General features: G+C 45.4%; 1 protein-coding gene across 4 annotated transcripts in view; it reads left to right on the top strand.

Moving 5' to 3' along the window:
* The window catches only part of LOC115171895 (rho GTPase-activating protein 44), a 112,093-nt gene extending 96,987 nt beyond the window's left edge, over nt 1-15,106 (top strand). For 3 of the 4 annotated variants that reach the window (XM_029729095.1, XM_029729094.1, XM_029729093.1), the window contains 3 exons: nt 4,483-4,628; nt 10,541-10,969; nt 14,763-15,106. In XM_029729095.1, coding sequence (XP_029584955.1) covers nt 4,483-4,628; nt 10,541-10,969; nt 14,763-14,953 — 766 coding nt within the window. In that variant the 3' untranslated portion in view covers nt 14,954-15,106. Of the gene's footprint in view, nt 1-4,482; nt 4,629-10,540; nt 10,970-12,492; nt 12,551-14,762 lie in introns of all 4 variants that reach the window. The other variant, XR_003871284.1, reaches the window with a different exon arrangement.
* Nucleotides 15,107-24,182: the final 9,076 nt, after the last annotated feature.

The raw sequence follows: 24,182 nt of genomic DNA, 5'->3' as shown, positions 1-24,182 counted from the left end.
TTCTGTCTATGTCACAGTCTCAAATGGCACCGTATTCCGTACATAGTGCACTACTTTGGACAAGGGGCCATAGAGCTCTGGTCAAAAGTAGTGCACTAGTGTAGTGAATAGGGTGCCACTTGGGACGCAATCTACGTCAACGTTTCAGAAGCAGCCTGCTTGGTGATGTTCCCTTCCCCTCTCAGTGACTCCTCATTTACACAAACCTCTATACTGTTCACACTGGTAGACTCTAGTGTCCCCTATACTGTTCACACTGGTAGGCTCTAGTGTCCCCTATACTGTTCACACTGGTAGGCTCTAGTGTCCCCTATACTGTTCACACTGGTAGACTCTAGTGTCCCCTATACTGTTCACACTGGTAGACTCTAGTGTCCCCTATACTGTTCACACTGGTAGACTCTAGTGTCCCCTATACTGTTCACACTGGTAGACTCTAGTGTCCCCTATACTGTTCACACTGGTAGACTCTAGTGTCCCCTATACTGTTCACACTGGTAGACTCTAGTGTCCCCTATACTGTTCACACTGGTAGGCTCTAGTGTCCCCTATACTGTTCACACTGGTAGACTCTAGTGTCCCCTATACTGTTCACACTGGTAGACTCTAGTGTCCCCCATACTGTTCACACTGGTAGGCTCTAGTGTCCCCTATACTGTTCACACTGGTAGTCTCTAGTGTCCCCTATACTGTTCACACTGGTAGGCTCTAGTGTCCCCTATACTGTTCACACTGGTAGACTCTAGTGTCCCCTATACTGTTCACACTGGTAGGCTCTAGTGTCCCCTATACTGTTCACACTGGTAGGCTCTAGTGTCCCCTATACTGTTCACACTGGTAGACTCTAGTGTCCCCTATACTGTTCACACTGGTAGACTCTAGTGTCCCCCATACTGTTCACACTGGTAGACTCTAGTGTCCCCCATACTGTTCACACTGGTAGACTCTAGTGTCCCCTATACTGTTCACACTGGTAGACTCTAGTGTCCCCTATACTGTTCACACTGGTAGACTCTAGTGTCCCCTATACTGTTCACACTGGTAGACTCTAGTGTCCCCTATACTGTTCACACTGGTAGACTCTAGTGTCCCCTATACTGTTCACACTGGTAGTCTCTAGTGTCCCCTATACTGTTCACACTGGTAGACTCTAGTGTCCCCTATACTGTTCACACTGGTAGACTCTAGTGTCCCCTATACTGTTCACACTGGTAGACTCTAGTGTCCCCTATACTGTTCACACTGGTAGACTCTAGTGTCCCCTATACTGTTCACACTGGTAGACTCTAGTGTCCCCTATACTGTTCACACTGGTAGACTCTAGTGTCCCCTATACTGTTCACACTGGTAGACTCTAGTGTCCCCTATACTGTTCACACTGGTAGACTCTAGTGTCCCCTATACTGTTCACACTGGTAGGCTCTAGTGTCCCCTATACTGTCCACACTGGTAGGCTCTAGTGTCCCCTATACTGTTCACACTGGTAGACTCTAGTGTCCCCTATACTGTTCACACTGGTAGACTCTAGTGTCCCCTATACTGTTCACACTGGTAGGCTCTAGTGTCCCCTATACTGTTCACACTGGTAGACTCTAGTGTCCCCTATACTGTTCACACTGGTAGACTCTAGTGTCCCCTATACTGTTCACACTGGTAGACTCTAGTGTCCCCTATACTGTTCACACTGGTAGACTCTAGTGTCCCCTATACTGTTCACACTGGTAGTCTCTAGTGTCCCCTATACTGTTCACACTGGTAGACTCTAGTGTCCCCTATACTGTTCACACTGGTAGTCTCTAGTGTCCCCTATACTGTTCACACTGGTAGACTCTAGTGTCCCCTATACTGTTCACACTGGTAGACTCTAGTGTCCCCTATACTGTTCACACTGGTAGACTCTAGTGTCCCCTATACTGTTCACACTGGTAGGCTCTAGTGTCCCCTATACTGTTCACACTGGTAGACTCTAGTGTCCCCTATACTGTTCACACTGGTAGTCTCTAGTGTCCCCTATACTGTTCACACTGGTAGACTCTAGTGTCCCCTATACTGTTCACACTGGTAGACTCTAGTGTCCCCTATACTGTTCACACTGGTAGACTCTAGTGTCCCCTATACTGTTCACACTGGTAGTCTCTAGTGTCCCCTATACTGTTCACACTGGTAGACTCTAGTGTCCCCTATACTGTTCACACTGGTAGACTCTAGTGTCCCCTATACTGTTCACACTGGTAGACTCTAGTGTCCCCTATACTGTTCACACTGGTAGACTCTAGTGTCCCCTATACTGTTCACACTGGTAGACTCTAGTGTCCCCTATACTGTTCACACTGGTAGACTCTAGTGTCCCCTATACTGTTCACACTGGTAGACTCTAGTGTCCCCTATACTGTTCACACTGGTAGACTCTAGTGTCCCCTATACTGTTCACACTGGTAGACTCTAGTGTCCCCTATACTGTTCACACTGGTAGACTCTAGTGTCCCCTATACTGTTCACACTGGTAGACTCTAGTGTCCCCTATACTGTTCACACTGGTAGACTCTAGTGTCCCCTATACTGTTCACACTGGTTGACTCTAGTGTCCCCTATACTGTTCACACTGGTAGACTCTAGTGTCCCCTATACTGTTCACACTGGTAGACTCTAGTGTCCCCTATACTGTTCACACTGGTAGACTCTAGTGTCCCCTATACTGTTCACACTGGTAGACTCTAGTGTCCCCTATACTGTTCACACTGGTAGACTCTAGTGTCCCCTATACTGTTCACACTGGTAGACTCTAGTGTCCCCTATACTGTTCACACTGGTAGACTCTAGTGTCCCCTATACTGTTCACACTGGTAGTCTCTAGTGTCCCCTGTACTGTTCACACTGGTAGGCTCTAGTGTCCCCTATACTGTTCACACTGGTAGACTCTAGTGTCCCCTATACTGTTCACACTGGTAGACTCTAGTGTCCCCTATACTGTTCACACTGGTAGACTCTAGTGTCCCCTATACTGTTCACACTGGTAGGCTCTAGTGTCCCCTATACTGTTCACACTGGTAGTCTCTAGTGTCCCCTATACTGTTCACACTGGTAGACTCTAGTGTCCCCTATACTGTTCACACTGGTAGTCTCTAGTGTCCCCTATACTGTTCACACTGGTAGGCTCTAGTGTCCCCTATACTGTTCACACTGGTAGACTCTAGTGTCCCCTATACTGTTCACACTGGTAGACTCTAGTGTCCCCCATACTGTTCACACTGGTAGACTCTAGTGTCCCCCATACTGTTCACACTGGTAGACTCTAGTGTCCCCTATACTGTTCACACTGGTAGACTCTAGTGTCCCCTATACTGTTCACACTGGTAGGCTCTAGTGTCCCCTATACTGTTCACACTGGTAGACTCTAGTGTCCCCTATACTGTTCACACTGGTAGACTCTAGTGTCCCCTATACTGTTCACACTGGTAGACTCTAGTGTCCCCTATACTGTTCACACTGGTAGACTCTAGTGTCCCCTATACTGTTCACACTGGTAGACTCTAGTGTCCCCTATACTGTTCACACTGGTAGACTCTAGTGTCCCCTATACCCTCTGAAGTACACACTCTCTAGTGACCCCTATACCCTCTGAAGTACACACTCTCTAGTGACCCCTATATAGGTGTTGAAGGATTGATATGATGGGAGCTAGCCATTATTATTATTATTACCAGTCAGTAACTACAGCAACACAACAGACCCAGATACTATGTAGTAGGTTGCAGCAACACAACAGACCCAGATACTATGTAGTAGGTTGGAGCAACACAACAGACCCAGATACTATGTAGTAGGTTACAGCAACACAACAGACCCAGATACTATGTAGTAGGTTGGAGCAACACAACAGACCCAGATACTATGTAGTAGGTTACAGCAACACGACAGACCCAGATACTATGTAGTAGGTTGGAGCAACACAGGAGACCCAGATACTATGTAGTAGGTTGCAGCAACACAACAGACCCAGATACTATGTAGTAGGTTACAGCAACACAACAGACCCAGATACTATGTAGTAGGTTACAGCAACACAACAGACCCAGATACTATGTAGTAGGTTGGAGCAACACAACAGACCCAGATACTATGTAGTAGGTTGGAGCAACACAACATACCCAGATACTATGTAGTAGGTTACAGCAACACAACATACCCAGATACTATGTAGTAGGTTGGAGCAACACAACAGAGAGAGAGAAACCAAAGACCCAGATACTATGTAGTAGGTTGGAGACCACTGACATTGATTAAGGTTATATGATGATGATGATGACAATTAAGAAGGGCTCCCTTGTAAAAGAGATCTTATTCTCAGTGGTCCCTGTTAAAATAAAGGTCAAATTAATGAAGAAGAAGGACATTTCTGTAGCGATTATGTTGCGATATAGTTTGACATCTATCTATAAAGTGGACAGTGACAACAGCCTAACATCCTCTCTCCTTCACCAGTACACTGAGGAGTAAGGAGAGCTCTCCAGTGATTGGTCACAAGGGGGTGCAGGTGGCAGGTCCGACGGTGCCCCCTGGTGTTGGCCAGCAGAGTTGCAGCCAGTCGCCCCACTCCACAGAACACAGCCCACACACCATGCGCAAAGGTCAGCGGTTCAACGTCACAGTCAGATCAATATCTTTGGATTCTTGTTGTTTTACCTATTCAGCAAATGTATGACTTTGAGCGGGTTTTGGAAGGATTCATAGTAAGCTTGTTGCTGGATTAAGTCCTAAACACGGTCCATAGAGATTCTCCATTCAACATGATCCAGAAAACAGACATTTCATGTATTATACATGTCTAATCTAATTTGTTGGTTATCGAAATGTTTATATTAATTTGTTTTACTGTATAAAACTGGGGTTGGAAGCAAAATTATTTTCCAATCGTATTTTTTGGTTCCGTTCCACTGTTCTGACCAGCAAAATACAATTCTGAACTGGTTCGAACCAGACAAAAGTACCGGTTTTTATAGTTCCTTTCTGTTCTTTTATGCATTTAGCTCGGCATTAAATTACTTCATCAATCAGTGCGGATAGAGAAGCTTGCTGTGGAGAGAGTAAGCAAATTAATCTGAATAGGAAAATGGTTAAGAGCAAATTGTATTTTGCCGTAACAGCATGGTTTAATCATAATGAAAGACAGACACACACACTGTGCCAGTCACAGTGGAGGGCACAAGATGCAACTGAAATGTTGAGGGTGAGGAGAGCGAGAGATAATGGAGGAAGCTTGCTTTGAAGCGCTGGCCATCTTGTTATGACATGCATTATCTGAATTAGCCTCAAAGAATTATGCCTACAGAGGAGAGGCTTCTATGGAGGAACGTAGCAAGCTTTTCTTTTTTCTTTTTTTCTTTTTTCACCTTTATTTAACCAGGTAGGCAAGTTGAGAACAAGTTCTCATTTACAATTGCGACCTGGCCAAGATAAAGCAAAGCAGTTCGACAACATACAAAAACACAGAGTTACACATGGAGTAAAACAACATACAATCAATGATGCAGTAGAAAAAATAAGACTATATACAATGTGAGATAAAGGAGGTAAAGGCAAAAAAAGGCCATGGTGGCAAAGTAAATAATGTATAGACAGTAAAACACTAGAATGGTAGATTTGTAGTTTGAAGAAAGTTCAAAGTTAAAATAGAAATAATATGTAATATGGTGCAAAGGAGCAAAATAAATAAAATAAATAAATACAGTAGGGGAAGAGGTAGTAGTTCGACCTAAATTATAGATGGGCTATGTACAGGTGCAGTGATCTGGGAGCTGCTCTGATAGCTGGTGCTTAAAGCTAGTGAGGGAGATAAGTGTTTCCAGTTTCAGAGATTTTTGTAGTTCGTTCCAGTCATTGGCAGCAGAGAACTGGAAGGAGAGACGACCAAAGGAGTTGGCTTTAGGGGTGACCAGAGAGATATACCTGCTGGAGCGCGTGCTACAGGTGGGTGCTGCTATGGTGACCAGTGAGCGGAGATAAGGGGGGACTTTACCTAGCAGGGTCTTGTAGATGACCTGGAGCCAATGTGTTTGGCGACGATTATGAAGCGAAGGCCAGCCAACGAGAGCGTACAGGTCGCAGTGGTGGGTAGTATATGGGGCTTTGTTGACAAAACGGATGGCACTGTGATAGACTGCATTCAGCTTGTTGAGTAGGGTATTGGAGGCTATTTTGTAAATGACATCGCCGAAGTCGAGGATTGGTAGGATGGTCAGTTTTACGAGGGTATGTTTGGCAGCATGAGTGAAGGATGCTTTATTGCGAAATAGGAAGCCAATTCTAGATGTACTTTGGATTGGAGATGATTGATGTGAGTCTGGAAGGAGAGTTTACAGTCTAACCAGACACCTAGGTATTTGTAGTTGTCCACAAATTCTAAGTTTGAACCGTCCAGAGAAGTGATGCTGGACAGGCGGGCAGGTGCAGGCAGCGATCGGTTGAAGAGCATGCATTTAGTTTTACTTGTGTTTAGGAGCAGTTGGAGACCACGGAAGGAGAGTTGAATGGCATTGAAGCTCGTCTGGAGGGTTGTTAACACAGTGTCCAAAGAAGGGCCAGAAGTATACAGAATGGTGTTGTCTGCGTAAAGGTGGATCAGAGATTCACCAGCAGCAAGAGGGACATCATTGATGTATACAGAGAAAAGAGTTGGCCCAAGAATTGAACCCTGTGGTACCCCCATAGAGACTGCCAGAGGTCCGGACAGTAGGCCCTCCGATTTGACACACTGAACTCTGTCAGAGAAGTAGTTGGTGAACCAGGCGACGCAATCGTTTGAGAAACCAAGGCTACTGAGTCTGCCGATGAGGATGTGGTGATTAACAGAGTCAAAAGCTTTGGCCAGGTCAATGAATTCGGCAGCACAGTATTGTTTCTTATCGATGGCGGTTACGATGTTGTTTAGGACATTGAGCGTGGCTGAGGTGCACCCATGACCAGCTCTGAAACCAGATTGCATAGCGGAGAGGGTGCGGTGGGATTCGAGATGGTCGGTAATCTGTTTGTTGACTTGGCTTTCGAAGACCTTAGAAAGGCAGGGTAGGATGGATATAGGTCTGTAGCAATTTGGGTCAAGAGTGTCACCTCCTTTGAAGAGGGGGATGACAGCAGCTGCTTTCCAATCTATGGGAATCTCAGACGACACGAGAGAGAGGTTGAACAGGCTAGTAATAGGGGTTGCAATTATTTCGGCAGATAATTTTAGAAAGAAAGGGTCCAGATTGTCAAGCCCAGCTGATTTGTAGGGGTCCAGATTTTGCAGCTCTTTCAGAACATCAGCTGAATGGATTTGGGAGAAGTAGAAATGGAGGAGGCTTGGGCGAGTAGCTGTGGGGGGTGCAGTGCTGTTGAATGCAGTGGGGGTAGTTAGGTGGAAAGCATGGCCAGCCGTAGAAAAATGCTTTTTTAAATTCTCAATTATAGTGGGCTTATCGGTGGTGACAGAGTTTCCTATCCTCAGTGCAGTGGGCAGTTGGGAGGAGGTGTTCTTATTCTCCATGGACTTTACAATGTCCCAGAACTTTTTAGAGTTTGAGTTGCAGGAAGCAAATTTCTGTTTGAAAAAGCTAGCCTTGGCGTTTCTAACTGCCTGTGTGTATTGGTTTCTGACTTCCCTGCGGGGGCAGTTCGATGCTAATGCAGAACGCCACAGGATATTTTTGTGTTGGTTAAGGGCAGTCAGGTCTGGGGAGAACCAAGGGCTATATCTGTTCCTGGTTCTAAATTTCTTGAAAGGGGCATGCTTATTTAAGATGGTGAGGAAGGCATTTAAAAAAAATAACCAGGCATCCTCTACTGGTCAATATCCTTCCAGGATACCAGGGCCAGGTCGATTAGAAAGGCTTGCTCGTTGAAATGTTTCAGGGAGCGTTTGACAGTGATGAGTGGAGGTCGTTTGACCGCTGACCCATTACGGGTGCAGGCAATGAGGCAGTGATCCCTGAGATCTTGGTTGAAAACAGCAGAGGTGTATTTAGAGGGCACGTTGGTTAGGATGATATCTATGAGGGTGCCAGTGTTTGCGGCTTTGGGGTTGTACCTGGTGGGTTCATTAATAATTTGTGTGAGATTGAGGGCATCAAGCTTGGATTCTAGGATGGCTGGGGTGTTAAGCATGTCCCAGTTTAGGTCACCTAGTAGCACGAGCTCTGAAGATAGATGGGGGGCAATCAGTTCACATATGGTGTCCAGAGCACAGCTAGGGGCCGAGGGGGGTCTATAGCAGGCGGCAACGGTGAGAGACTTGTTTTTGGAGAGGTGGATTTTTAAAAGTAGAAGTTCAAATTGTTTGGGTACAGACCTGGATAGCAGGACAGAACTCTGCAGGCTATCTCTGCAGTAGATTGCAACACCGCCCCCTTTGGTCGTTCTATCTTGTCTGAAAACGTTGTAGTTAGGGATGAAGATTTCAGAGTTTTTGGTGGACTTCCTAAGCCAAAATTCAGACACAGCTAGGACATCTGGGTTGGCAGAGTGTGCTAAAGCAGTGAATAAAACAAACTTAGGTAGGAGGCTTCTAATGTTAACATGCATGAAACCAAGGTTATTACGGTTACAGAAGTCATCAAAAGAGAGCGCCTGGGGAGTAGGAGTGGAGCTAGGCACTGCAGGGCCTGGATTCACCTCTACATCCCCAGAGGAGCAGAGAAGAATAAGTATGAGGGTACGGCTAAAAGCTATAAGAATTGGTCGTCTGTGACGTCCAGAATAGAGAGAAAAAGGAGCAGGTTTCTGGGGGCGATAAAATAGCTTCAAGGTATAATGTACAGACAAAGGTATGGTGGGATGTGAGTACAGAGGAGGTAAACCTAGGCATTTAGTGATTATGAGAGAGATATTGTCTCTAGAAACATCATTGAAACCAGAAGATGTCATAGCATGTGTGGGTGGAGGAACTGAGAGGTTGGATAAGGTATACTGAGCAGGGCTAGAGGCTCTACAGTGAAATAAGCCAATAAACACTAACCAGAACAGCAATGGACATTGCATATTGACATTAAGGAGAGGCATGCTTAGCCGAGTGATCAAAGGGTCCAGTGAGATTCAGACAGCTAGCCGGGCCAAAGGTAGCAAGCTGGTGGAAGATGGAGGGAGGTCTGTTTTTAGCCACCTCGTGCGTTTCCGTCTGTGGGTTAGTGGGGTTCCGTGTGGAAGGGGGGACCTGTCCAAGTTGGCAAAATAGTTAGTTATAGTGGCCCAAGAAAATTGTCCGATAGACCTATTCAGATCGCAGCCGATAAGACAGCTAACGATTAGCCGGCCGCAGATGGGCGATCAGGTTACGTCGCGACGGAGGGGCCAGTTGGATAACTCCCTCGGGCAGATAACGTCGGTGGTCCAGTCGTGAAGACCCGATGGGGATCCGCATCGGCAGTAAAAAGGGTCAGGATAGGTGATTGTAGCCCAGGAGACACTTCAGCTGGCTAGCTCAGGAAAAGCCCACGAGTGGCTGACGGAACTCTTCAGCTGGCTAGCTCCGTAATAATGTGTGTTAATTCCGTGACCGACGTTGCCAATAGTCACTCAGGTAGCAGCTAGTTAGCTGCAAGATCCAGGTGTAAATGTCCAGAGCCTGCGGTAGAAATCGGGGAAAGGAGAGAGAATAGGTCCGGTATGCTCTGGTCTGAGTCGCGCTGTACAAAAACTGGTGATAGCTTTTCGAGCTAATGGATAGCTGAGGACAGCTAACTGTGGCTAGCTGAACTCCAACGTTAGCCAGTGAAAATGGCTAACCTCTGACTAGCTTCTGTTGTGGAATTCAGATGAGGTAAATAATACTTTCTTTTTTAAATTGGTGAGGCGGGTTGCAGGAGAGTGCTTTAAGGTTGAGTTTTTAGAAGAAAAAAAATGTAAAAAGATAAGTGAAGAAAAATATGTAAATATATATATACACGGGACACGACAGGAGGAGGGTAGAGAACGTCTGAACTGCTACGCCATCTTGGAAAAAAAAAAAGCTTGTGTGCATAGCAGCACTAGAATTAAGAGCACGTCTTACCTTTTTATGGTTAATAAATCCAATGTGAAACACGATAACAATAGTATCCTTAACCAGCATTAAAAGTCAATCCATTCTTCTCCAATTAAACATCTCTCCCTAATTTCTGAATCATGCTTGTAACATTGTCAGTAGGCTACAGTACCTGCTTCAGAGGGGAGGGGCAGGTAACCTACACACACCCACACCCACTGGAAAAGATTTCCAGCTGGCAGGCAGACGGCTTTGCATAGGCGCTTTGTTGCGATTTTTGTGGGACTGGAAAAGAATGCCCAGAACGTAAAATAACTTTATTAAAATAACGTTTCTGTTCCGGAACAGTATAGATCACTTTTGTTTTTGGTTCGGGTTCTGTTGCTCAAATAATTTCTTTGCAGCAACATCTTGTTATGATCCGGTTTTCGGTTCTGTTCCCTGAACCGGTTCCAACCCCTGGTATAAAAGTAGGCTTAGTTTTAGATGTGTTAATTTACTTTAGATATTCATGTTCATGTTAACTCTCTTCTTTTCTGTCTCCAGGCTCTAAGAAGCTGGCCCCTATCCCACCAAAGGTTCCAGCTGGGTACGGCCAGTCGGGTGGTTCTGGTGGGATTTCGGACCAGTCCACAGGTCAGCCGTCGCCGGTCAGCCTGTCCCCCACCCCTCCCAGCACCCCCTCACCCTATGGACTGGCCGGTCCCCCACAGGCCCCTGGAGGACTAGGGGCCTCCTCCCCCGGTCAGACCCCTCTCTGTGGCTCGCTAGGGTCCCTGGGGTCCCTGTCTTCCCCCCCTTCTCTGACCGGCACGCTGGGCAAGTCTCGGCCCACCCCTAAGCCCCGGCAGAGGCCCAGCCTGCCCCCTCCTCAGCCGCCCACCGTCCCTCAGCCGGGGGCCACCCCTGTTGGCCCCGGGCCCCAGGAGCAGGGCATCCTGGACGGACTGTCCCCGGGGGAGAGCATGTCCACAGGTAAACAACATGATGATCACGTAACCATGGCAACGACACCACCACTACCACCGCCCCAACCACCACAGGTGGGGTCAGGGACGATGCAGCCGCGTCCCGCTCTCAGACTGGCTGTGGCGCTGTCCAATGGAGACGGTGGACAGGTGTAGCTAGTAGGACTAGGGAAATCAGCATCCTATCGCTACTGACTCACCCGTTCTATAAAATAATGTATTATTGAATAACGGTGGCCTTTATTTAGACAGACAGACGCAGTCGTCCGAGAAGAACAATATGTTGTAAATATTAAGATTTTGTTGCACAATGTAGAGAGAAAACGACACTATGTATCCATTGCTTGTGTTATGTGCTGATGTTTCTAAGTATTGTGAGGAAACATCAGGGAAGCATAGCGATGTCCTGCTTGTATGGAAGTTTCCATTAGATTCATCATGTGCTTCCTCTCTGTTTATCCCTCATACAGTACGACAGAGCTAGGTAGGTCCCAGGCTTTACACGCATAGAAATAGAATGACTAGAACAGACAAACCCCCTCTTACCACGGCAATTTGACAGTGTATTCACCGTCATTTGGTCGCATTGTGCGTTGTTATGAACGCCTCAGCCATTGTGGTGCCTGAAAGTCGAGTGATGCCCAGTCAGCTAATGACTGTTTAGTCTAAATTACACTATATATTACACTATAGTGGCCTGGAAATACGACGATATTGCTAAAGACAGCAAGTAAGAAACAAGTTTGCCATCATTGTGATGTCATCAAATTCACTTTAGAGAGATTAGCTATCAAAGTGAGTAAAAAATGTGTAGCAATGCTAACGTTAGCTAGCAAAAACCCAGGACTGTCCCTCAATCTTAGATGCAGTAAAGTTATACTGCATCTAAGGTTAATCTGGCTACGTCACAATGATGAGAAAAGGTTTTCCTACTAATAGCTTGTCTCCTTTTGAAATATCATTGGGTTTCCAAGCCCAGTATAATGCACTTTAGGCTAGATCTTCATCAGTGCCCATTGACAATGTATTGACCTTCAGTCGGGCACCAGGACTCAAGAGAATCTTCATAACGATGTTGTGACACAACATGCAATCCATGAATATAGTCGACATTGTTCCACTCATCATGGAATGTTGACTTGAAAGGGGAATGTCTATTCTAGTCATTCTAATTCTATGCTTACTCTCTCAGGACAAACATGGCTCATTCTAGGCTGGTTCCCAGACCTGTTTGTGCTCTTTCCAATCCCATTGCACATTGGCAAGCAATTCCACAAGGAGTTGGCAAGAGAGCATTAACAGACTGGCAACCAGGCTTATTGAAGAAGTGGTTACTCAGATAGGCCTACTTCTTGTCTGATGTCATAATTATGATCTGAGGTGTTCCATAGAAATCTAATTCTAATATTCTATGAGGTTCTCTGTTCTACCTGTCAGTATCAATACCAGTCATTCTCTGTGTCCCTGTGTTCTATTCATGATTCTCTTGTTCCCCTGCTCTGCTCTACCTGCTACTATGTTGTGTACCAGCCGTGTGAGGCCAGGGGAGTCAGTGTGGTGTGGGCTAAGTGTGAGGGGGACGTTTAGGGTAAGCCAGATTTGACCTCGCCCGCCAGTAACGTTACCGTACTACGCTCCATCTCTCACTGCTCCGCCCGCCTCGCCCCACCTGACCTGGTGCTGTGGCTGCCTCTGGGTTCTCCTGCAGCCTGCTTCAAACATGCATACATCTTGTACCTGCTAGCTAAACAACTAGCTATCAGCCAGCCATGCTAATGCTAGCTAGCTGCCCCATTCTGTTTGTGTCACAGTATCAGCCATGGTAACACTAGCTATCTGCCCAATTCTGTTGGTGTTACAGTATCAGCCATGCTAACAGTAGCTAGCTGACCCATTCAGTGGGTTTACAATATCAGCCATGCTAACACTAGCTATCTGCCCAATTCTGTTGATGTTACAGTATCAGCCATGCTAACAGTAGCTAGCTGCCCCATTCAGTGGGTTTACAGTATTAGCCATACTAACATTAGCTAGCTGCCCCATTCTGTTGGTGTTACAGTATCAGCCATGCTAACGCTAGCTAGCTGTCCCATGCTGCTGTTCAGACTGTACGTACTATATGCATGGCTTATGGACTCCCTAGAGCGCATCACGTACTGCAGGGCTCACCATTGCAGGCGCTGTCGCTTCCTCCGAAGGTCCATCTTTAACGCTTCGCCCCTTTTCACCATCCCCATGCCAACAAACGTCGCCCCTGCTACAGAACAGGCGTGTGGACTCACAGGTAACCCCCAGGTGACCCCCATCCCAGACCCATTGCTTCAGGACAGACCCATCTGTTTTACTGCCCTCCCTCTGACAGCATCACCTTCTGCTCAGTGCTCCGTCTGTTTCACCGCTTTCCCTCTGACAGCATCGCCTCCTGCTCCATCTCATTCTGACACAGTGGAAGATGGTCATCATTCTCTGGTTATTATTGCTGTCCAGCAGCTGCAGCAATACCTCAGCAAATGACCAAACAAGTAGACTAATTCCCTCCCTCATAATATTGTGTATGTCCCAAATGGCCCCCTATTCCCTATATAGGGCTCTGGTCAAAAGTAGTGCATTACATAGGGAATAAGGTGCAATTTAGGACACAATCATAGAGATGATTCCCGTTGTTCATTCAAGCTTCGATGTCTTAGTGCCCAATCCACTTACATCTTGTTGCCTCTGTGGTCAATACAGCAATCTGGTCGTTGTTGTAAAGGTTTTTCTTTTACGTTTTGTGTCATTGTGAAATAATTTTGAAAAAGTGTTATTTTATTTCACTGAACAAAATTGAATTAACTTTTCGTTATTATTTTGGACAGCAGCACAAAGTACCTGTGCACTGTTATAGACCTAGCTTCTCCAGATGTCTCTGGTGTTATTACTACTAGCCCAGTAACACAGTATGACTACCTCCCTGTTATAGACCTAGCTTCTCCAGATGTCTCTGGTGTTATTACTACTAGCCCAGTAACACAGTATGACTACCTCCCTGTTATAGACCTAGCTTCTCCAGATGTCTCTGGTGTTATTACTACTAGCCCATTAACACAGTATGACTACCTCCCTGTTATAGACCTAGCTTCTCCAGATGTCTCTGGTGTTATTAGTACTAGCCCAGTAACACAGTATGACTACCTCCCTGTTATAGACCTAGCTTCTCCAGATGTCTCTGGTGTTATTAGTACTAGCCCAGTAACACAGTATGACTACCTCCCTGTTATAGACCTAGCTTCTCCAGATGTCTCTGGTGTTATTAGTACTAGCCCAGTAACACAGTATGACTACCTCCCTGTTATAGACCTAGCTTCTCCAGATGTCTCTGGTGTTATTACTACTAGCCCATTAACACAGTATGACTACCTCCCTGTTATAGACCTAGCTTCTCCAGATGTCTCTGGTGTTATTAGTACTAGCCCAGTAACACAGTATGACTACCTCCCTGTTATAGACCTAGCTTCTCCAGATGTCTCTGGTGTTATTAGTACTAGCCCAGTAACACAGTATGACTACCTCCCTGTGTAGAATGTGTCAGAGACCAACATAGCATACTTACCTGCTGCTGCTTTCTTCAAACAACAACAACAACAGAATGCAGTTTTTTCTAACTCAAAAAACTAAATTTCCTTTCTGCTTTATTCCTTTTTTACACACCATCATCACCATACGCCCTCCTCCTCTTCATGCTTCTCTTCACCACCACCACACCATAATAATCACATCCCACCTCTGTCGCCATGCCAACCCGCTAACCATGCCATCAATAGATTACTTCAATTATGAAATCCCCTCCATCAATGTGAACCTGGACAGCCTCATCGACGAGTTCAGCGGTGCTGCCCCCTGCAGGCGCTACGGAGCGGTGACACACTCTCCTCCCCCGGGGAGAGACGATAACCCAGACCACGACCCCTACGCCGTGCCTGAGGACGACGAACCCCAGGACACCACCTTATGACATCATTACCCTGAGACAGCCCTATGATGTGATATCATCAGAGCTCGCCCGAGGCTGGCACCGTGGCGCTCCTACATCCAGCTAGCTGTACATACTGTTAGACTGTAATGCTCGCTCGCTCACACCGCACTGCCACGATGCTCCCAGACAAAACAAACAAACAAGGCTTCTTCTTATACACCACAATGCTCACCTGACCTTTGACCTGAAACTCCAGGTCTGAACCATGACCTCTGACCTGGAACTCCAGGACTGAACCCTGACCTCTGACCTGGAACTCCAGGACTGAACCCTGACCTCTGACCTGGAACTCCAGGACTGAACCCTGACCTCTGACCTGGAACTCCAGGACTGAACCCTGACCTCTGACCTGAAACTCCAGGTCTGAACCATGACCTCTGACCTGGAACTCCAGGTCTGAACCATGACCTCTGACCTGGAACTCCAGGACTGAACCCTGACCTCTGACCTGGAACTCCAGGACTGAACCATGACCTCTGACCTCGAACTCCAGGTCTGAAACCTGACCTGGAACTCCAGGACTGAACCATGACCTCTGACCTCGAACTCCAGGTCTGAAACCTGACCTCTGACCTGGAACTCCAGGACTGAATCCCCCCCACATTGTGCTATACCTGCAGGCTGCAAGCAAAACTCATCTCTTAGAAATATTACTCAAATAGTAATGTAAACTCAATGTGAGGAAACAATAACACACCACATGCCATATAGAGGAGGACCAGTTGCCTTTGGAAGGAAGAAGACATATGGATTATATGGAGGAGTATTAATGCTATGTTCAGTATTATATTTTAGTTTTGCTTTGTGGATACTACAGTTTTTTCCTCCCTTTGAAAAAGTGCTCAGTATTTTTTGTGACTTTTTAAGTTTTTTTTTTTGCCTTATATGAAAAGCCTGCACTCAAATTGCAATACATGCATCGCAAACTCACAAATAGTTGGGCCTGACCCTAAAGGAAGGAAACTCATAACCTGACTGGTTGGGTAGATGTGTGGGTGACTGGTTGGGTAGATGTGTGGGTAAAGTAGGTCTGACTGGTTGGGTAGATGTGTGGGTAAAGTGGGTCTGACTGTGGGTAAAGTAGGTCTGACTGGTTGGGTAGATGTGGGGGTAAAGTGGGTCTTCAGGGTCATTGTGTGTAGTGTACTGTATTCCTAACAGGGTAATATGATGAGAGAGTTATTAGTCCTAGTTTCCTGCACACTATAGAGATGATGATGAACTATTGAATAATGCAGTATGAATGCAGTATGAATGCAGTATGAACTGCAGTATGAACTGTAGTATGAAGTGCATAACTAACCCTATTCTGGGGAGGGTTTGGGTCCATTCCATTTCAATTCAGTCAATTTAGGAAGTAAACTGTTTACTTTCTGAATGATTGAATTGAAATGGAATGGACCCCAACCCTGATGTCTGTGTCACTCCTGGCCGCAGTCCCTATTATGCCCGCGTCGCCCCCATGTACACATATCTGAATTGATACACAGTTAGGAGACATCTGTAGGATTGCTTTGTAAGTAGCAATAATTTATTTGTACAGGGTTAAAGTTGAATTCATGCACATATTTTCACCAGCACAGCATTATAATGTCTTTGGAATAGAATATAGTGCATTGTTGCTGTTCTCAGAAGGGGTTTTAAACTATCAAACTGTATCGTTAGACAATAATGTTGCACATGAAATATGTTTTCGAGTTGGGTCCAGAATACTAACTAGCCATTTGATTTATGTCCCCAAAATGAAGGCCCCTTATTGCTTAAAACCTTTCTGGATCCAATAGCAGAGCTGTGCTCACAGAGGCTGAGGAGTGACATCATACCTTTCAGACTGGGGAGTGACATCATACCTTTCAGACTGGGGAGTGACATCATACCTTTCAGACTGGGGAGTGACATCATACCTTTCAGACTGGGGAGTGACATCATACCTTTCAGACTGAGGAGTGACATCATACCTTTCAGACTGAGGAGTGACATCATACCTTTCAGACTGGGGAGTGACATCATACCTTTCAGACTGAGGAGTGACATCATACCTTTCAGACTGAGGAGTGACATCATACCTTTCAGACTGGGGAGTGACATCATACCTTTCAGACTGAGGAGTGACATCATACCTTTCAGACTGAGGAGTGACATCATACCTTTCAGACTGGGGAGTGACATCATACCTTTCAGACTGAGGAGTGACATCATACCTTTCAGACTGAGGAGTGACATCATACCTTTCAGACTGAGGAGTTACATCCTACCTTTCTATCATGACACAAGGCGAGACCCAGATGCAGACACAGGAGGCAGATGGTTGGAGTCTTAAAATGTTTATTAATCCAAAAGGAGTAGGCAAGAGAATGGTCGTGGACAGGCAAAATGTCAAAACCAGATCAGAGTCCAGGACTTACAGAGTGGCAGACAGGCTCGTGGTCAAGGCAGGCAGAATTGTCAGGCAGGCGGGTACAGAGTCCAGAATCAGGCAAGGGTCAAAACCGGGAGGACTAGAAAAAGGAGAAAAGCAAAAACCAGGAGAACGGGAAAAACGTTGGTTGACTTGAAAAAAACATACAGACAAACTGGGACAGAGAGACAGGAAACACAGGGATAAATACACTGTGGAAAATCAGCAACACCTGGAGGGGGTGGAGACAATCACAAGGACAGGTGAAACAGATCAGGGTGTGACACTTTCAGACTGGGGAGTGACATCATACCTTTCAGACTGGGGAGTGACATCATACCTTTCAGACTGGGGAGTGACATCATACCTTTCAGACTGGGGAGAGACATCATACCTTTCAGACTGGGGAGAGACATCATACCTTTCAGACTGGGGAGAGACATCTTACCTTTCAGACTGGGGAGTGACATCATACCTTTCAGACTGGGGAGTGACATCATACCTTTCAGACTGGGGAGAGACATCTAACCTTTCAGACTGGGGAGTGACATCATACCTTTCTGACTGGGGAGAGACATCATGCCTTTCAGACTGGGGAGTGACATCATACCTTTCAGACTGGGGAGTGACATCATACCTTTCAGACTGGGGAGAGAAATGTTACCTTTTTCACACTTCTGAGCTGAGCAGAACCAAGCTGTTTTGTTCTGGCCTGGTTACTCCTCCACTAAATCTGCTTGGTCCATGCTGGAAAGAACCTTTTAAAAGGAAAGTATCCAAGCCAGCACAGTACTGTTTGGGTTTGCAAGATAGTGTGAAATAGGTATTAGAGCTTGATACAGAGGGGTCAGTCTCAGAGGACCAATTATGTTCCTCCTCAAAACTGCTCATAAAACAACCAATCAGATCCAAAAGTTACAAAGGCTGCTTCAGGTTCTAAAGATGTTTCTCTCTTAACTCCAGGCTCTGTATTCCAGGATCTGTATTTCAGGCTCTGTATTCCAGGCTCTGTATTTCAGGCTCTGTATTTCAGGATCTGTATTTCAGGCTATGTAGTCTAGAATCTGTATTTCAGGATCTGTATTTCAGGCTATGTGGTCCAGGATCTGTATTCTAGGCTATGTATTCCAGTCTCTGTATTTCAGGCTATGTAGTCCAGGCTCTGTATTTCAGGCTCTGTAGTTCAGGCTCTGTATTTCAGGCTCTGTAGTCCAGGCTGTGTATTTCAGGCTCTGTAGTCCAGGCTGTGTATTTCAGGCTCTATAGTCCAGGCTCTGTATTTCTGGCTCTGTATTTCAGGCTCTGTAGTTCAGGCTCTGTATTTCAGGCTATGTAGTTCGGACTCTGTAATCCAGGCTCTGTAGTTCAGGCTCTGGAGTTCAGGCTATGTCGTTCAGGCTCTGTATTTCAGGATCTGTAGTCCAGGCTCTGCATTTCAGGCTCTGTATTTCAGGATTTGTAGTTCAGGCTCTGTAGTTCAAGCTCTGTTGTCCAGGCTCTGTATTTCAGGCTCTGTGATCTTCGACCGTATAGTGTAAATACAAAGAACTGTACATTAATATGTGTATAAACATAAGAGGTAAAGCTTAATGTAAAGGCAAATCTTCATTATACATATATATTAATATATGTGATGATATATTTATAATGTGTAGAGAAATTATATGATAAATAATGTGATGTTTATTTTTGTCCCCGGCACACGATTATTACCAGATTCACGCACAACAACACAACAGACGATTATTACCAGATTCACACACAACAACACAACAGACGATTATTACCAGATTCACACACAACAACACAACAGACGATTATTACCAGATTCACACACAACAACACAACAGACGATTATTACCAGATTCACACACAACACAACAGACGATTATTTCCAGATTCACACACAACAACACAACAAACGATTATTACCAGATTCACACACAACAGCACAACAGACGATTATTACCAGATTCACACACAACAACACAACAGACGATTATTACCAGATTCACACACAACAACACAACAGACGATTATTACCAGATTCACACACAACACAACAGACGATTATTTCCAGATTCACACACAACAACACAACAAACGATTATTACCCTGATTCACACACAACAGCACAACAGACGATTATTACCAGATTCACACACAACAACACAACAGACGATTATTACCAGATTCACACACAACAACACAACAGACGATTATTACCAGATTCACACACAACACAACAGACGATTATTTCCAGATTCACACACAACAACACAACAAACGATTATTACCAGATTCACACACAACAGCACAACAGACGATTATTACCAGATTCACACACAACAACACAACAGACGATTATTACCAGATTCACACACAACAACACAACAGACGATTATTACCAGATTCACACACAACACAACAGACGATTATTTCCAGATTCACACACAACAACACAACAAACGATTATTACCCTGATTCACACACAACAGCACAACAGACGATTATTACCAGATTCACACACAACAACACAACAGACGATTATTACCAGATTCACACACAACAACACAACAGACGATTATTACCAGATTCACACACAACACAACAGACGATTATTTCCAGATTCACACACAACAACACAACAAACGATTATTACCAGATTCACACACAACAGCACAACAGACGATTATTACCAGATTCACACACAACAACACAACAGACGATTATTACCAGATTCACACACAACAACACAACAGACGATTATTACCAGATTCACACACAACACAACAGACGATTATTTCCAGATTCACACACAACAACACAACAAACGATTATTACCCTGATTCACACACAACAGCACAACAGACGATTATTACCAGATTCACACACAACAACACAACAGACGATTATTACCAGATTCACACACAACAACACAACAGACGATTATTACCAGATTCACACACAACAACACAACAGACATGACGCTGCAGAAACATGAGTGAAGAAAGATATTACTGTCTGGGAGGGCCCCTGAGTAAAACACCAAGAAATGCTCGGTCAAAAAATCCATCTTTATAAAAGTTATCATTCAGTTATATACTTAACCTGTTTACTCAAAACAAACACGATATGAACAGAAAAATACCCTGCATTTGTACACTATACTCATATAGAGGAAGAAGTAGCGGTTTACTGATTTGGTTTTTGGAAGACATGTTGCCAAGGATAGTCCAGATAATATGAGGAATCAATCAGAGATGGTGACGGATAGGTTAGTCGTTCCACCAATTTGGTGCCTTTTGAGAAGTGTAACTTGGTCAAAGGAAACTTTTGATCTGACCTAATTTTCACATTCTGTCATGAAAAACACATTTTCCCATCTCAAGAGGTTAAATAAAAAACATTACGATAGTAAGTGCCTATTCCGTGCCAAGTAAAGTAACAGGGCTGACGATTTCTTCTTAGATCAGCCATAAATCCCCTTGTGACAGGGCGGAATGGAAGCTTGTTGTGTGCAACAGGGAGGGAGGGGCAATTGAATGTAAGTTAAACAATTTGAAATTGTTAAAACATTTCAAACGTGTCTATCTGTGGGTAACAGGGTGTTCTGCTGGACCGGCTCAGTTTCCCAACACAGAACACCAGATGATGACCAGAAAGGGGTACAACCTGCTTTGACTCAATGATTTTACTATTAGATGTTCAATGTTTCTTCCCCCCCCCCCAAAAAAAAATATTTCAAAATGAACCGTTTCACCAATATTAAAACGAGAGTTCAGTTCACGTAACAGGCTTGACTTTAAAAATTAGGGACATATGTAAATGAATCACATAACAATACTTTTCAGAAATGACCTTGTCAAAGTAACAAATTAAACTAAGGCTTTACAATGATGTTGAAACTTTGAGAAATTTGACGATTAAACTGGTTAAAATCTTTCTAAAGGTGACACAGGGTTGATGGAGGGACCTGTCCAAATAGTGATTTTATTAAATGATCAATGTGGTCTATATTAAAGGGCACTTCATTTAATATGAGAGGCTTTTAAAATTCAATATTGGTGCACAATCTCTCTACTTCATTTAACCAAGGGGCCAAAAGGCACTCTTTCCGTGGAACAGCCCAGTTGTATTTGACAAAGTGCACGCCGAACATTGGAAATTAAACATTCAGCCTGTTATCTTAGATTCCTCTGGGTCTTTTAAACAACCACCTTGACTGCTTGGAGAGAACAGTCACAGACAGCTGCTATGACATTCACACGACATACATTTCCTCAATCAAAGTGCAATTATGTTGTTTACATTAAAAATAACCTCAGAATCAAAAACAGTGGCCAGACCAACATCACCCTACCCTACAGTATAGACCCACACTACCCTACAGTATAGACCCTACCCTACCCTACAGTATAGACCACACCCTACCCTACAGTATAGACCCACACTACCCTACAGTATAGACCCTACCCTACCCTACAGTATAGACCACACCCTACCCTACAGTATAGACCCCACCCTACCCTACAATATAGACCCACCCTACCCTACAGTATAGACCCACCCTACCCTACAGTATAGACCCACCCTACCCTACAGTAAAGACCCCACCCTACCCTACAGTATAGACCCCACCCTACACTACAGTATAGACCCACCCTACCCTACAGTAAAGACCCCACCCTACCCTACAGTATAGACCCCACCCTTCCCTACAGTATAGACCCTACCCTACAGTAAAGACCCTACCCTACCCTACAGTATAGACCCCACTCTACCCTACAGTATAGATCCCACCCTACCCTACAGTATAGACCCCAACCTACCCTACAGTATAGACCCCAACCTACCCTACGGTATAGATCCCACCCTACCCTACAGTATAGACCCCACCCTACCCTACAGTATAGATCCCACCCTACCCTACAGTATAGACCCCAACCTACCCTACAGTATAGACCACACCCTACTCTACAGTATACACCCCAACCTACCCTACAGTATAGACCCCACCCTACAGTATATACCCCACCCTACCCTACAGTAAAGACCCCACCCTACAGTAAAGACCCCACCCTACAGTATAGACCCCACTCTACCCTACAGTAAAGACCCCACCCTACCCTACAGTATATACGCTACCATACCTTACAGTAAAGACCCCAACCTACCCTACACCATAGACCCCAACCTACCCTACAGTATAGACCCCAACCTACCCTACAGTATAGACCCCTCCCTACCCTACAGTATAGACCCCACCCTACCCTACAGTATAGACCCCACCCTACCCTACAGTAAATACACCACCCTACCCTACAGTATAGACCCCAACCTACCCTACAGTATAGACCCCACCCTACCCTACAGTATAGACCCCACCCTACCCTACAGTATAGACCCCAACCTACCCTACAGTATATACCCTACCCTACCCTACAGTATAGTCCCCACCCTACCCTACAGTATAGACCCTACCCTACCCTACAGTATAGACCCCAACCTACCCTACAGTATAGACCCCAACCTACCCTACAGTATAGACCCCAACCTACCCTACAGTATAGACCCCACCCTACCCTACAGTATAGACCCCACCCTACCCTACAGTATAGACCCACCCTACCCTACAGTATAGACCCCAACCTACCCTACAGTATAGACTCTACCCTACCCTACAGTATAGACCCCACCCTACCCTACAGTATAGACCCTACCCTACCCTACAGTATAGACCACACCCTACCCTACAGTATAGACCCCACCCTACCCTACAGTATAGACCCCAACCTACCCTACAGTATAGACCCCAACCTACCCTACAGTATAGACCCCACCCTACCCTACAGTATAGACCCCAATCTACCCTACAGTATAGACCCCAACCTACCCTACAGTATAGACCCTACCCTACCCTACAGTATAGACCCCACTCTACCCTACAGTAAATACACTACCCTACCCTACAGTATAGACCCCACCCTACCCTACAGTATTGACCCCACCCTACCCTACAGTATAGACCCTACCCTACCCTACAGTAAAGACCCTACCCTACCCTACAGTATAGACCCAACCCTACCCTACAGTATAGTCCCCACCCTACCCTACAGTATAGTCCCCACCCTGCCCTACAGTATAGACTCCACCCTACCCTACAGTAAATACACCACCCTACCCTACAGTATAGACCCCACTCTACCCTACAGTAAATACACCACCCTACCCTACAGTATAGACTCCACCCTACCCTACAGTAAATACACCACCCTACCCTACAGTATAGACCCACTCTACCCTACAGTATAGACTCCACCCTACCCTACAGTATAGACCCCACTCTACCCTACGGTAAATACACCACCCTACCCTACAGTATAGACCCACCCTACCCTACAGTATAGACTCCACCTTAACCTACAGTATTGACCCCACCCTACCCTACAGTATAGACCCCAACCTACCCTACAGTATAGACTCCACCCTGCCCTACAGTATAGACTCCACCCTAACCTACAGTAAATACACCACCCTACCCTACAGTATAGACTCCACCCTACCCTACAGTAAATACACCACCCTACCCTACAGTATAGACCCCACCCTACCCTACGGTATCGATCCCACTCTAGGGCTTATCGATCCCACTATGGGGCTGGGCGATATGGCAAATAAATTATCACAATATTTTTTCATTCGATAACGATAATTATCACGATATTAATCAAATAATGTTTAAAAGGTGCATATCTGTTTCAAACTCAAGAATGCCTGAACAAACCGTGGTTAGAGCGTTGGGCCAGT

The sequence above is a fragment of the Salmo trutta genome, chromosome 32 (assembly GCF_901001165.1).
Source record: "Salmo trutta chromosome 32, fSalTru1.1, whole genome shotgun sequence".
In the NCBI taxonomy this organism is placed as follows: Eukaryota; Metazoa; Chordata; class Actinopteri; order Salmoniformes; family Salmonidae; genus Salmo; species Salmo trutta.
This window is presented reverse-complemented; position numbering and strand designations above follow the sequence as displayed.